The sequence below is a fragment of the Molossus molossus genome, unplaced genomic scaffold (genome assembly GCF_014108415.1).
Source record: "Molossus molossus isolate mMolMol1 unplaced genomic scaffold, mMolMol1.p scaffold_m16_p_5, whole genome shotgun sequence".
Lineage (NCBI taxonomy): Eukaryota > Metazoa > Chordata > Mammalia > Chiroptera > Molossidae > Molossus > Molossus molossus.
Genome location: NW_023425388.1, coordinates 64,231,937 through 64,248,103, shown reverse-complemented (window position 1 = coordinate 64,248,103; position 16,167 = coordinate 64,231,937). Strand labels below are relative to the sequence as shown.

The window sequence follows — 16,167 nt, the reverse complement described above, 5'->3', positions numbered from 1 at the left end:
TCCTTTTTTTATATTTAATAGGCACCACTCCACTTCTGATTTGTGGTACACAGAGCTTTATATCTTGCTGGCAACTTCAGAAAGTTAATTTTCTCTCATGATCTCATTGTATTATTAGGTTTGAAATGCTTGATGCTGCAAAGAACAAGATCCGGGTGAAGATCAGCTATGTAATGATTGCCCTGACAGTGGCAGGATGCATCTTGATGGTTATTGAGGGCAAGAAGGTGAGAGTGGACTTCCTCTCTATCTCTGTTTGTCTTCCACAAAAGACCTAGGGGAAATCAGGGATTGACCCTCATATTTATTTGCTGAGAAAAAGAAGCTATTTTCTGCACAAGAAATTATAAGAAACAAAATAAGATATAGTAGGTCCAAACCTAGGATATCATGCCTGGGCATAAACAGCAAATCCTAACATTGGCAAGGGGAAGGTTTTTTGTAAAAATGTCCGGAGTTACGCCCTGGCCAGTTTGGCTCAGTGGTTAGAGCGTCGGCCTGCGGTCCGGAGAGACCCGGGTTCGGTTCCCGCTAAGGGCACGTACTTCGGTTGCAGTTTGTCCCCGGCCCTGGTTGGTCGTGCAGGTGGCAGCCGCTCGATGTGTCCCTTCACGTCGATGTTTCTCTCTCTCTCTCCTTCCTCTCTCTCCCTCTCACTCTATCTGTACAAAAAATGGAAAAATATCCTCAGGTGAGGATAAAAAAAAAACTTCCGGAGTTAGTTTTGTGTAAAGTGAAAGTATTTAGTTATCCACGGATGTCAAAAATAATGTGAAACAAGAAATGTGAACTGGCCAATTTAATGATAGTTCTGCATGTCTATAAAGCATTCTCAGTACATGGACTTATTTATCCTAATCCCGGAGTCTTGGGTTCGACTCCAGTCAAGGGCATATACCTGGTGAGCAGTCTTGTCATTGTTCTTTACTTCATGTCAGCCCAGTTGGGCCATATAGCTAAAGACCTAAGCTCCTAAGTGGTACATAGGAATTCAAGCCCAGAAATCTTTAACATAATTATTAATAGCTATCACTAATTGAATATTTATAGTCTTCCAAGTACTTTGAAGTCACAACACTGCAAGATAGGTACTATTTTTAGGACCTCATTTCTAGCTGAGGAAACATAGCTTGGAAAGCTTTAGTAATTTGTCCATGGTCATGCATCTCTCCACTTTAAACCTAGACATAATTGAGGTGATAGTAAAATTGCTCCCACTTACTACTGAGTGCTTATTATATAGCAGGAACTGTTAAACTCATTTAATTACCATAATAACCTTAAGAACCTCAGAGGTAAGTTCTCCTATTATCTGTGTTTTATAAAAGAAGAGCACAAAGTTTAAAAGATATTAAATAATTTTCCCAAAGTCACATAGCTAATAAATGGCAAGATAAAAATTGAGAGCCGCCTGGCCAGTGTGGCTCAGTGCTTGAGCGTTGACCCATGCACCAAGATGTCACCAGTTTGATTCCCAGTCAGGGCACATGCCCAGGTTGTGGGCCCAGTCTCCAGTGCGGGCATGCAAGAAGTGGCCAGTCAGTGTTCTCTCTCATCGATGTTTCTATCTCTCTCCCTTCCTCTCTCTTTATAAGCAATAAAGGAAAAAAAATTAATTAAAAAAAAAATTGAGAGCCAAGTTTGCAAGTTACCAAACTTCATACTATTCTATCTTGTGATTAAGATATAATTACTTTTATATGCAGCATCATTGGTCAAACCCTTGTTCTAATACTGTGTCTAATTCTGTGCATCAGTTTCCATGTGGAAAGAGATGTCTTATATCGATTATCAGACATTAAAAAGGTTTTTCTATAAACCCAGTGGTAACTGACTTCCTTATCCCAAGAGTCTAGAGTAAAAGGAAATGAACTTCCAGCTCTCTTTAGTCTTGGAATGGAAAATACTGACCATTTAGGCTGACCTTATGGGAGCATGGAGGGCAGTGTGCAGACCTGGGTGAAGTTCTCTTGACAACTCCTGCCCTACTTAAGTTTTTCTTGTCTCCCTCTTTGACCTCTCATACTTAGTTCTCAATTGAAATATGCAGAAACATGTGACTAGGACATAAGGGTTTCTAGAATTCTTTACACAAGATTACACAGATTTAAGAAAAGAGTACCTTGCCCTGGCTAGTTTGGCTCAGCAGTAGTGTCGGCCCACAAACCAGAGTCTTGGGTTCGATTCCAGTCAAGGGCACATACCTCGGTTGCAATTTAGTCCCTGGCTCTGGTCGGGGTCATGTGGGAGGCGACCAATCAATGTGTCTCTCACACTGATGTTTCTCTTTATCTCTCCCTCACACCCTGAAAATAAATGGAAAAATATCCTTGAGTGAGGATTTTTAAAAGAAGAAAAATTGTCTCTTTTTAAAAGATAAAAATTGTTTCAAAGACTACCTTATAGAGTGCTAGTGTCACTTATTTGGTATAGAAAATTTGAGCCCTGGCTGAGTGGTTCAGTTGGTTGGAGCATCGTCCCATACACCAGAAAGGTTGCAAGTTTGATTCTCTGTCAGGGCACGTACTTAGGTTTTGGGTTCAATCTCTGGTCAGGGTATGTACAGAAGGCAAACCGATTAATGTTTCTCTCTCTTGTTCTGTCTCTCCCTTCCTCTCTCTCTAAAATCAATAAAAACATATCCTCAGGTGAGAATTAAAAAATAAAATTTTGAGCCTGGCTGGTGTGGCTCAGTGGACTGAGCATTGTCCCATGGACTGAGAGGTCCCAGTTTGATTCCTGGTCAGGGCACATGCCTGGGTTGCAGGCTTGCTCCCCAGTAGGGGTGTACAGGAGGCAACTGATCCATGTATCTCTCACATCTGTTTCTCTCTCTGTCCCTTCCTCTCGCTCTAAAAAAAAAATCAGTAAAAACATGTATTTTCCTTATCCTCCCCCGAGGACATTTTTCCACTTTTATTCAGATTGGGAGAGAGAAATATTGATGTGAAAGGGAAACATTGAGTGGCTGTCCCCCGCACAACCCCAACCATGTCCAGGGACGAATCACAACCAAGGTATGTGCCCTTGACTGGAACTGAACCCACAATTCATTGGTCTGCAGGCTGATGCTCTAACCACTGAGCAAAACTGGCCAAGGCAATAAAAACAGTTTTAAAAATAAGTGAATAAATTTTTGAAACTGGTCTGTTAATGTCAGCTTCACATATAGTGTAACAAGTCACAGGGAGGGGAGCAAGGGGAGAGGATGGTTGCCTCTCCCCCACTGTTGTTTGCTCCCAAAGGATGGAGTAGTAGGATAGATGCTGCTGGAAGTCATTGACAGTCGTGTCTGGTAAAGTCTGGGATCCCCAAAGCTGAATATTTTTGGTAAAAAAGGAGTAAGGAGCTAGAAGGGTGTGAACGTATACAAACGAGTTGAAGAAGGAAAAATGGTAGCAACAAGGCAAAGTAAAAGGACAAAAAATGGAAATGAGAAGGTATTTAATACTAAAAGGAGGAAAAGGGAAAGATAAGAATAAATTATAAAAGAGGCTAGATTTTATTTTTTATTTTTTTATCCTCACCCGAGGACATTTTTTCATTTTTTTATTCGGATAGAGTGGGAGGGAGAGAGAGGAAGAGAAAGAGAAACATCGACGTGAAAGGGACACATCAAGTGGCTGCCACCCACATGACCCAACCAGGGCCGGGGGCAAACTGCAACCGAGGTACATGCCCTTAGCAGGAACCGAACCTGGGTCTCTCTGGACTGCAGGCCGACGTTCTAACCGCTGAGCCAAACTGGCCAGGGCGAGGCTAGAAGATTTAAAGAATGAGACCAGAAAGGAATAGAAGTGCTTGAATGATGGACTGCTGGGCTGTGTAGCACTAGAAGCAGAAGTCACGCGGAGGGGCCTGCTGTGCCTGGTGTGCATGCAGCAGACGGTTCTGTTCTCATAGTGCCCTTACTAACCTGCGACATTAGTGCACGGTAATGATATCATTCCCAAACATGCATAAATAACTACTTGTTCAAATTTGTTTCATTTTAGGCTGCCAGAAGACATGAGTCCTTAACAAGCTTGAACTTAGAAAAGAAAGCTCGTCTGAGAGAGGAAGCAATGAAAGCCAAAACAGAGTAACAGAGGTATCCATGTTGGCTAGAATTTGAAAATCCAGGAATGTCAGCAACAAGCCTGTATTAAACAGACTGTGGTATGACGATCCATTTCATAAAAGTATGTTTTGTACAAACATACCATTTCTCCATTTCTGCCCTAGAGGTACAAATAAATTTTCTTAACTGATTTTGTCTAATTTAATGGCTTTGGTCCAGGTTAAACACAGCTTCGCAGATTGTTTGGAAAAATGAGACGGCTTATTTCAACTTTAATATTAACTCTTTAGAGTCAGGTACTATTAATTAATTAATTCCTATTACCAAAGTGACTTCTCCCAGAAGCCAAAATGGCTTTCCCCCACCCCACTGCATTTCTCTCTCTTTGTATTCATTTCTGGAGAGATAAGGAAGGCCAGCTGAGTACACTGCCCAAGTGCATCTTTGAGAACTAACCTCCTCAAAGCCCTGGAGAGCCGAGAGACCACACACTGCCATTCTGAGGCATGCTGGCAAACAGAGGCTTTTAGGAGCACAGTCCTTGAAAATGTCCTAGCAAAGTCATGAAAGGGATCCGGCCACAAGTTTCTGAGAACTCTGAAATTCTAGCATCATGGAGTCACTTGGGGCCAGCAGTCCTCTTCTGCTCCATGGCTTAGAATTCCCAACTGGTCCTTGTTCTGCTGCCTTTCACTAAACTTCTCAATTGTGAAAATCTATCAGAATTTTGTTACTAGTGTTGAAAAACAAGTATCTGTACCTGGTATGTGTCTTGCTTTTTTTTTTAACTGCACATCACTTTATTCATGTGGATTCAGCATAGAATAGTGCTCAGAGGGTAGCAAATTCAAATTTTGTTTTGTTTTTTTAATTTTTTGAGATTTTTTTTTTCCCCAAACATTTTCAATCCATGGTTGATTGAGTCTGTGGCAAAACCTTCAGGGTCCATGGCGCTGCGCTCCACATTAGCTGCTGCGGCAATGGCTGCCCACACCATCCCGCAGCGATTAGCAGCGATTAGCGATCTTGTGCTCACCCATATCCCCGCCATTGTCGCCCCTCTGGACCAGCACTTCTGTATCTTGCTTTGACTGGGATGCCCAGTTGTCTCGTATTTAGGTAATGGATACTGATTTCTTTTTTTTAAATCCTCACCCAAGGATATTTTTCCATTTATCTTCAGATGGGGGGGGGGGGGAGACAGCGATACAGGAAAAACATATCCACGGCTGCCTCCCTCCCTCACAACCCTGACAAGGGCCAGGACGAACTGCAACAGAGGTACATGCCCTTGACCAGAATCGAACCCGTGACTCATTGGTCCGCAGGCCAACACTCTTAACCACTGAGCCAAACCAGCTAGGGCTAATTTCTGTTTTAAGTATTTCATTTATTCTCTCACAATATAATGGATGACAAGTCCTCATAGCCATCTCAACCTGTGAGGTCTCCTAAGAGGGTTATAATAAATAGCAACATATGCAGCTGTTTGGGAACATAAGGTTTAATAAGATACTCAATAAAATGTAATACAGTCTACCTATAGCTTCATAATCTATCTGATGTTAATGATGTCTATCTATATACTTTATTTTAGAGTAATTTGACCATAGCGTCTTTTTAGATACCAAATTCTTTTATTTTTAATCACTTATAAATTTATTATCAAAAAGTATCATTTCTTATATATTTTAGCAGATTAGTTTTTTATTATTTTTGAATACTTATATTACATCTTACCTAAACCAATGTTTTAAATATGGGTCAATTTTAATGTAATTCTTTTAAAAATAAGTAATCTTTCTTCATAGAACAATACCATTCTTGAGTTCTTAAAGTAGCATTTTAAAGTGTTGTATCTTGGAAATTCATTGGAATAAAAACGTTTCCTTATACCAAAGCACATATGCAGCAAGAATTTACACCATTACTTCTCATTTTGTGTCAGTCTCCCACTCAGTAACTTACAGTGACTACCTCGTGAGCTAAATACAAATTTCTTGGCCAGAATTTCAGACCTGCTCCTCTAATGGCACTTCTCCCGGTACTCTCACATACTAACTTCTTAGCTGTCACACCCTAATTAACGCTTAATATCTTAGGTTCCTCAGAACTTATCAAGCAAATCAGATTTAATGAGCACTAGTATAAGATACTGTAGAATACTAAAAAAAAGTTTTGCTCTTGATACTTTCAATTAAATTATTGATGTGCTATCTTTTGCCTAATTTTTTTTTTTTTAATCCTCACCTGAGGATATTTTTCCCTTGATTTTTCTAGACAGAGTGGAAGGGAGCGGAGGAGGGAGAGAAACATCTATGCAAAAGAGATACATAGCTTGATTTCCCCCCACATGCACCCAACCCGGGCCAGGGATCAAACCCAAAACCAAGGTAGGTGCCCTTGACGGAATCGAACCCGCTACTCCTTGGTCCACAGGCTGAAGCTCTAACTACTGAGCCAAACCAGCCAGGGCTCACTCTTTTGCCTAATTTCTAAACTTTTTTTCATGTTTACCACATCTCTATAGGTGGTGGGCAGAAACCATTTTCCACATTATATTTTCTATAAGCCTTCTTTGAGTAAAGTTAACATGTGAGATTATACTGATACTTTTAATTTTTTTTTTTTAATCCTCACCTGAGGATATTTTTACCTTAATCTTCAGATAGAGCTGGAGGGAGAAAGAGAGAGAGAAACATCTATGTGAGAGGGACACATCAATTGGCTGCCACCCGCACAACCCCAACCGGGGCCAGCGACAAACTGCAACTAACGTGCCCTTGACCGAAATTGAACACAGGACTCTTTGGTCCATGGGCGGTCCTTTTAACACTGAGCCATACCCGCCAGGGCGATACTTTTAATTTGAATCAACAAAAATACCACTATGGAGAATTGATTCCAAAAATTTAGAGAAAGCAGGCAAGGCATGAAGTGTTGCTGGTATAATTCATTGTCATGTGTCAAACATTACTTGAGTCCCTTCTATATACAAAAACTGAGAATGAATAATATAATTTTTGGCTCCACAGAGCACATGATATACTGGCCTATGAAACCATTACAATACAATTGGTAAGTGATATATTTTGAACTTTACTAACAGAAACACAGAAATAGCAAGAAAACCTAACTCAGCTGTCAGCTGGTTGGAGTCAAGTAGGCAGAGACGGTGATTTCTGAACTAAGTTTGAAGCATGAATAGGTGTGAGTCACACACATAACGAGAGAGCAAGCGGCCTCACCACTCAAGACATTTAGCTTTCCTGAAAATCATGAGAGGGCACAACCTGACAAGGTATTAGGGATCCTTTAGTAAAATGACATAATGTTTTAGACTCTCAGAACAAACCTAACCATGACTTATTTTTCCAATGTACAGACTTGATTCCATGGACTACTTCATGTACCATCATATAGGATAGTATTTAAAAGTGTGTGTGTGGCATCTGACATACATCTCCAATCTACCATAATCCCAGGCTTATGTTCTTATTCATCTGATTTCCCAAACCAAAAACCTTGGAGTTATTACAAACTCCTGTTTCCCTCATTTAATCAATCATTCTGTCTTGTGAATCTTCTAAATATTTCTCAAATATACCAATCCTCTAGAATAGTCATTGAGAGGAATAGAATGGAAATCTGTTCAGGGACAGATACAGGAGATTAATAACAGATTTCAAGATTAAAAGTCAGAAGCTCTGGGTTCTAGACTTGCTTTTCCAACTGTCCTTGGGTTTTTTTGTTTGTTTTTTTTTTTGTTTTTTTTCCCTTTATTGATTTTAGAGAGAAAGGGGGAAGGAGAGATGGAAACATCGATGAGAAAGAACATCAATTGGCTGTCCTCTATATGCCCCCCACCAGGGATTTGACCCACAACCTGGGCATGTGCCCTGACCAGGAATTGAACCAGTGACCTCCTGGTGCATGGGTTGATGCTCAACCACTGAGCCACACCAGCCGGGCCCAACTGTCTTGCTTTGTAAATTTAGGTTATAGGTCTTAAAATCGTATATAATTCTAAACAATATAAGGAAATATAAAACCATGCCAAAATTAAGAGAAACCATCTTTTTAAATATGTTTTTGCCAACCTGGCTCTACTACTTGACTTCTAAAGGGTTTAGCAGCTACTCATCCACAGTTTAATTGTTTTGTCATTTCCTAATGCTGCTGATGCAATGATGTTCTCTGTAGGATGACAAGCTGCTGAGATTACAACATCTGTATGACCTTGTAATTTCTGTACAATCTCTTTAGTCTGGAGGTCCCAAATGTAAACCAGGTTATCCTCTGACCCAGACACAATCCACTTTCCACCAGTAACAGAAAAATTGGCAAATATGCAGTATTTCTCATTCTTATGACCGGTGTATGTCTTCAGGCATCTGCCTCTGCTGTAATCCCATAGTTTAAGAGTATTATCCAAAGTTGCAATGAGAATATATTTACCATTTGGAGAAAATTTCACAAAAGAGACAGGAGGATTATCATCATCAACAAGTGTTTTTAAACACTGACCTGATGCAGCATCCCAGATTCTACAGACACCATCGTAGCTACCTGACACGATCAAGGACCCACCACAATTAAAATGAACAGCAGAAACTGGGTCAGAATGAGCAGACAAAGTCTTGAGGCACTTTCCTGTTTTCACCTCCCATATCTTCACGCTCTCATCAAAAGATCCTGAAATTATGAGGTTGGATGGTGGATTGAAATTACAGCAAAACACATAATTACTGTGCCCCTCCAGCGTTTTCAAACATTTTCCAGATCTCACATCCCAAAGCTTTAGAGTTTTATCATCTGAGGCAGAAACAAGACGACTGGAATCTGATGACCAGTCAACATCTGATATTTCCAGATGGTGACCATAAAGTGTTTTCTCGTATTTTCCATCATGAGCTCCCCAAATTATAATTACTTTATCAGCAGAAGAACTTGCTAGCCATTCTCCATTAGGACTAAACTTAACTGATGATATTGCTTCCGTATGCCCCACGAGAGTACACCTAAGAGCATAGTTTGGTTTTTCAGACACTCGTTTGCTCGGACTGGCAGATGAGGTGAGGGCCGACTGTGCTCTGGCGTCTGACTCCCTTGTTGCCATGGCTCTGAAGCTCCAAGTCACTGCTTTGGCTAGGCCCAGGCAGCTTGGTATTTTGACTTTCTGCCCAGCAAAACGAAGATTAAAACATTAGAGTAAAAAATAAACGGTCTTTCATCATCACAATTTCTGGATCGTCTTTAAATTACAACATACATACACTGATTCACTGCTTCAGCAGCATGGCTTGGACCACGTGTTTTTCCTCGCTTCCCTCTGTAAACAAATACTTGAAAAATATTAAAAGGGTCCCATGCTCTGTCGGCAAGTACGGTATTAATAGTGGGTATTTTGCAAACGTATGCGGCCGTCCTAAGCGGCGCAGCGCGAGGGGAATCTACAGAAACTATTTCTCACCGCCCCTCCCCCCACCCCCGACACGTCTGAGAACACCGAGCACCCCCACCAGTCTGACAGACTAGGTACTTGAGCATGAGTGCATCACCGCTTTAAACAGAAGATTTCAGAAGATCAGAAAAAACGTGCGTAGACACCGTTATTTGAGGTCCGGGTCTGTCGGCTACATTCTGCAGGCAAAAACAGGGCTCACCTCCGCGTCAGCCTCTAAACCTGCGGGTCGACCCCAGGCGCATGCGCAGAGGGAGGCTACTTCCGAGTCGAGGTGACCAATGAGAAAGGTCTTCATGCGCTTGCGCCAAGAAAAAGGCCGGGTTTCTTGCGGTCTTCTTCGCCCCCGCCTTCCGCACGCAAATATGTAATTCCTGTTTAGCCCAATGGGAAGGTGAGCAGGATTGTTCCAGACCCGAGTGGGTGTCGTGGAGAGCAGTGACTGTGTCAGAGAATACTTGTGTGTCTGTAAACCGTGCCACAGGAAAGGACTGCGTTTCCCCGTGCCTGGCTGGGTTAAGCCCACAGCTGAAACGTGAGCGGCCCAGACGGTGCGCTTTTAGGAAATGTAGCTAAGGTCGTCTGGCCACCTAGACGCCGGTGGCTACCTATTAAGCTCCTGTTTCCCCGGTGGCTTTGGTTCTGCTCCCTTCTACTTGTGTACAGCATGGTCGCGTATACAGCAAGGCTGCAAGTAGGAAAGTGGAGCATAAGGGCTTCTGGTTTTCAAGTTTTCTCTAAAAGCCCCTGGCTGGGTAGTTAAGGTGGTTAGAGCATCATCAATATGCTTACAGGTCCCTCTCCATAGCAAGAATCAACCAATGAATGCATAAATAAGCGGAACAACAAATCCATGTTTCTCCTTCTCTTTCTTCCACTTTCTCTAAAATCAATCAATACAAATAAATAAAGTTTTCCCTAAACGTTTAGGGAAGGATAAAAGATATGTGTTAGGGGCCTTTAAAGTCAGTGCTCAGAGAGCATGACATGGTAGTGATGGGGAAAATGAGCAAACGTTTCAGCACGTATGATTTAAGTTTACAAAGGAAATTGTGAAAAGTGCAATATTCTAAATAGAACTGTTGCCACAAATGGGTATTTATTTTAAATTTATTGATTTTAGCCCTGGCCGGTTTGGCTCAGCGGTTAGAGCGTCGGCCTGCGGTCTGGAGAGACCCGGGTTCGGTTCCCGCTAAGGGCATGTACCTCGGTTGCAGTTTGTCCCCGGCCCTGGATGGTCGTGCGGGTGGCAGCCACTCGATGTGTCCCTTCACATCGCTGTTTCTCTCTCTCCCTTCCTCTCTCTCCCTCCCATTCTATCTGTACAAAAAATGGAAAAATGTCCTCGGGTGAGGATAAAAAAATAAAAAATAAAAATAAATAAATAAATTTATTGATTTTAAGGTTTTTAAAAAATGTTTCATTGACTTTAGAGCGAAAGGCAGGGAGAGGGAGAGAGAAACATCAATCAGGCAGCTGCCTCCCACATGCATCCAGACCCAGGATCAAACCTGCAACCCAGGTATATATACCATTCAGTGCGTGGGACTACACTCAGTCAACTGAGCCACATGGGCCAGGGCATTCAATTTATTGACTTGGGGGTGGGGGGAGAGAAACAGCATTCTGTTGCTCTGTTTATTTATGCTTTTTTTTTTTTAATCCTCACCTGAGGATATTTTTTCATTTATCATCAGATAAATTGGGGGGGGGGGGTGCACATCAACTGGTTGCCTCACACAAGACCCGACTAAGCAAGGTGGGGAGGAACCGCAACCGAGATGCGTGCCCTTGACCAGAATTAAACTCGAGACTCATTGGTCTGCTGGTCCGCCCTGTGGAGAGTCTAATCTCTGAGCCAAACCGGCTAGGGCTATTGGTTGACCCCCCACCACCACCACCACTGGTTATATCCAAATTTTATGTTCCAGCATGAAACTGTGCCTAAAGGATTTCCCACATTCAACACATTCATAAGGTCTTTCTCCAGTGTGAATTCTACAGTGTTCACTAAGGTGTGCTTGCTTGTGGAAAGATTTTTCACACTCACTACACATAAAGTTTCATTTCTTACATTTATAAGGTTTCTCTCCAGTATGAATCCGCAGGTATTTAATAAGGGATGGACTATGACAAAAGGCTTTGCCACATTCATTACATTTCTAGAGATTCTCTCTGGTGTGAATTCTCAGATGCTGGACAAGGACTGCTTTTGTTTGAAAGGCTTTCTCACATTCATTACATTTACAAGTTTTCTCCCATGTGAATCCTCAGATGTTGAGTAAGATTTGAATGTTTACGGAAACAAGTATCACATTCACTGCACATAGCGCCTCTCTCCTGTGTGAATCTTCTGATGCTGAGTAAGAGATAATCTCTGAGTAAAGAATTTTCCACATTCACTACACGTTGAAGGTTTCTTCTGCATGTTAAGTGTCTGATGTTTCATTTGCGGTGGAATCTGGCCAGAACTCATGCTGCTTGTAACACAATGAAGGGGTGTCTGTCCAGTAGGTTCAGGTTTAGAAAAAACTTTCAAATTCATGTTAGTTACAAGGTACTTTCTCAAAGATGAATACCGTTAGAGTTAACACTGTTCTGGGAAAGGGCTGTGTGTTTGTGCACACGTGTTGTCCTCTCAACTATTCCTGCAGGATTTCCTCTCCTAATCCTTGTTTAGCCTGCTTCGGTTTCTCCAAAGGTGACCCCCTGATGACCAGGCCCTCTGACTCTCCACACCTTCCTCAAGTCATTTAACAGTGTGCCATCCGGGCTGGTCTTCTCCCTGAGACAGGCTGTTAGGAACACAAGTGATACTGGTTGGTCTCCTGGGGACTCCTCTTGAGGGAGGGCAGGAGTCCAGACGTTCGCTTGCTCGATGGAGTTCCTATAAACGGAACCCAGAGCTCCCGACTCCCAGATCAGGGCTCCTGACAGCCTTCTCCCTTCCCTCTCCAGGCGGAGCAGGCCCCCATTCTTGGGCCTCCGCTCCAAAGGTCCCTGCTTGTCCCAAGGGAGAAATGCTGTAGCCCACCAGACCGAGTGGAGGGAAGCCTCGGGCGGAACTGCAGCAGACAGGCAAGGTAGACGGTTCGGCAGGGTTCCCCTGGCATGGTGGATGAGCCCCTCACAAAGCTCAGCTTATTGGTTGATTCTTTTGTGTGTCCTGACGAGGGATCGAACCCCCAACTTTGGCACATGGGAATGCTGCTCCAACCGAGTTACCAGGTCAAGGCCTATGCTTTTCTGTTTTTTTAAATCCTCACCAGAGGACACTTTTTGCATTCATCTGCAGACAGCGAGAGGAAAAGAAACATTGATGTGAGAGAGACACATCAACTGGCTGCCACCCACACGACCCCAACCAGGGCCTGGGACAAACTGCAACCAAGGTATGTGCCCTTAGCAGGAACTGAACCTGAGTTTCTCTGGACCACGGGCCGACGCTCTAACCGCTGAGCCAACCAGCCAGGGCTGTTTTTGTTTTTAATAAAAAATAAATTTTTTTAAAATCCTCACCTGAGGATATTTTTCCATTTATATTTTTTCAGAGAGAGAGAGAGGAAGGGAGGGAGAGAGAAACTTCAACGTGAGAGGGACACATTGATTGGCTGCCCCCACAAGACTCCCACCAGGGCAGGGAACAAACTGCAACCGAGGTGCGTGCCCTTGATGGGAATGAACCCTTGACTCTTTGGTCCGAGGCCAACACTCTAACTGCTGCACCCAACCAGCCAGGGCTAAAAAAAAATTTTTTTATGTGTGTCAGACTTAAACAAGGCCTGGGAGTGATTTTCTATGTAAGGGCCGTCTTGACCAACTTGCCTTGTAGTAACTCTGATTACCAAATCCAGTCCTCAAAAATCAAGCTTAGAGCTGTGTACATATCCAGTGGCTTTACCGTAGTCGTTTTTGCTCAGTGAGAGCATCAGCCTGCAGACGGACTGAAGGGTTGAGGGTTTGATTCCAGTCAAGGGCATGTCCCTGGGTTGCAGGTTCAATTCCTGGCCCCCGTCAGGGTCATGCAGGAGGCAACTGGTTGTGTGTCTCTCACATCGCTCTCTCTCCCCCCCTCCATCCCTTCCATTCTTTCTCTAAAACAAACATATCCAGCTGTTTTAGACCACTTGCAATTTAAACATATGAAAATCTACTTGGGCTTAAATATGGGGTGGCCATATAACTTATCTAAACTAAGACTTTCTTAAAGTGAAAGGAGGCACTAAAATAATTAACAGATGTTAATTATCTAAAAACCTGGACTGCTCCCAACAAACCAGTACAACCACTGCTGACTTCTCAAGAGGTCTCTCCTCATAATCACAACTTAATCTTGGAAAGTTCTACACTCTTTATCTCAGCCTGCCAAGATCTCTCTCAAACCACTGTCCTCTCCCCACCACTGTGGTCTTCTGGGTTTCTATTTTCTCTTTCCCCACCACTCTAAATAATGCTGGGCCCAAGTGGTTTAGTTAAGGAAGTGATCCACCTTGTGGACACCCACCCGCTAAACTCCACTGGCTTCCTCAGGTTGTGGGTATAGAAGAAGGAATTTAAAGAGTAATTTTATTCTTCACAAGAACATTCAGTATCACAGAAATGACTGCGTGTTGATTTTTTTCCTATACCAAGACTGCTTCACAATGGCAAATGAAATAGGGGCAACAATCACCTAAGCTGGCTATAATATAAATTTGTAAACCCAAGTGTTTTTTTTTTAATCTTCACCCGAGGACATTTTTGCATTCATCTTCAGATAGGGCAGGAGGGAGAGAAGGGGGAGAGAGAGAAACATCGATATGAGACACACATCCACTGGCCGCCACCCACACGACCCCAACCGTGGCCGGAGACAAACTGCAACCAAGGTACATGCCCTTAGCTGGAACCAAACCCTGGACTCTTTGGTCCGTGGGCCGATGCTCTAACCGCTGAGCCAAACCGGCCAGGGCAACCCAAGAGTTTTGTACTATAGATGACAATGTAGTCTGCAGGAACAAAGGCTCTATCTTGCTCAAAGATTTTGTTTTTACGCAAAAAAATACCCGGTCAGTGGAATCTCTCAAAAATAGTAGAGAAGCAATCATGGAATGAAGAAATACAACTGTCTTTGATTTTGCTGATCTGTCCCTTCAATTGGAGGCATGCATAATGTTCTCATGCAGCAATACATACAATATGTAAACATTAAAACACCCTCTTTAATAATCTAAGCAACCACCAACTTCCACTCCAGTTGGATGTAATTGGCCCAAAGTTTTTAACCTTAGACTAATGCCAGAAGAGATCGGCGAGCTATTTTTAGTATATATAAACACATGGAGTTGGTTTTATATTTGCTGTCCTGTAAAATACACCCACCCATTAACTTCTCTCAGAAGGCATAGGTTGTTTTTATAAAGCAAACCTCTGCCATGACAATGTTTGCTTTTGTAAACTTCAGGTCAAATTATGTCTCCTGAAAGGTAACGTCATATAAAACACATTTTAAGACAATAGCTCTGAGAGTTGATAATCCTGATTTCAAACAGCAGCATAAAGGAATTCCTCTTAACATTTTTGTAACCAAATACCCTTTACTAATTTCACATAGATGAATATTCCTTCAGTCATTTAATATTTATTGAAGGTCTACTAGGTGTAAGGCACTCACTCACCCATGGCCTGACATACCGCATTCAAGTACAAAGAATCATTAGAGCCATTCCAAATCAAAGTGTAAGAACACTTTGAAAAAGGACATAGAGTGGTCAAAATGATGAGGTAAGCAGAACATACTCAACAACATACATTACAAGGTGATTTTTTTGATACTCCCTGGGATGATACTCCTTTAGGAAGTCAGCTGTGTTAAATTCATACCTATGAATGGCACTACTTTCTAAGGCAGGACTCTTCATTCCAAAGCCTTGCGTTGTGTCAGGACCTTCTACCTTTGAGTTTCTTGAATGGAAACATGCTTCTAAGTTTAGCCATTATGCTACTAAACTCAAAATCAATCATTTGCATATTATTTTAAAGTTTCTGTTGTTTTGTTGGATCATATACAATTTCAGCACCACAAAAGGGGAAAGATGTTTGGGCTGAGAGGATCTACACACCAGAATAGGTAAACTTAAAGCAAGTTATACCTGACTTAGTCACTTATAAAAAATTTTCTTAATTGATTTTAGAAGGAGAGCGACAGAGACATCGATGACAGAGAACATCGATTAGCTGCCTCCTGCATGCCCCTCACCAGGGATGGGGCCCACAACCTGGGCATGTGCCCTGACTAGGAATCAAACTGGTGACCTTCCAGCACGTGGGTCAACACTCAACCACTGCCACACACTCCAGGCTGATTTAGTCACTTTAAGGGTGTTGCTGCTGAGGAAGATTCAGAAAGAATGGTCCAACAAAAAAAGCTGGCCCAGCTGTGCTGCCATGTAGTTCTGGGAACTGCTGGCCCAGAACACCTCCACCGGGACTGCTGCTTTCTACATAAAATCTACAGGACTCTTCCCCATCTTTGGACAGACAGTATCTAATGGTTGTGACCTCAGGCGAAGTAAATGTTCCTAAATCTTGACTTTGTCATCTATAACATAGTGACAATTATCCACCTCAAAGAGCAGTTGGAGGATTAAATGAGAACACGTGA

At 42.5% G+C, this 16,167-nt stretch overlaps 2 protein-coding genes across 3 annotated transcripts in view; one reads left to right on the top strand and one right to left on the bottom strand.

Moving 5' to 3' along the window:
* FAM162A (family with sequence similarity 162 member A) overlaps nucleotides 1–4,246 on the top strand; it is a 39,951-nt gene extending 35,705 nt beyond the window's left edge. Inside the window, exons 4-5 of the mRNA XM_036243868.1 lie at nucleotides 119–227; nucleotides 3,996–4,246. Of these exons, the coding sequence (XP_036099761.1) occupies nucleotides 119–227; nucleotides 3,996–4,085 (199 nt within the window). The 3' untranslated portion in view covers nucleotides 4,086–4,246. The remainder of the gene's footprint in view (nucleotides 1–118; nucleotides 228–3,995) is intronic.
* A 3,700-nt stretch (nucleotides 4,247–7,946) lies between these two features.
* On the bottom strand, nucleotides 7,947–9,764 carry WDR5B (WD repeat domain 5B). Of its 2 annotated transcripts, none has more exons than XM_036243934.1 (3): nucleotides 9,727–9,764; nucleotides 9,333–9,392; nucleotides 7,947–9,239 (listed from the first exon to the last, which is right to left on the bottom strand). In XM_036243934.1, exon 3 carries the CDS (start codon nucleotides 9,177–9,179, stop codon nucleotides 8,190–8,192), a length of 990 nt encoding a protein of 329 aa, XP_036099827.1. In that variant the 5' UTR covers nucleotides 9,180–9,239; nucleotides 9,333–9,392; nucleotides 9,727–9,764; the 3' UTR covers nucleotides 7,947–8,189. The 2 variants fall into 2 exon arrangements, with proteins under 2 accessions (XP_036099827.1, XP_036099826.1); XM_036243933.1 differs by having other exon boundaries at nucleotides 9,337–9,392; nucleotides 9,727–9,763.
* Nucleotides 9,765–16,167: the final 6,403 nt, after the last annotated feature.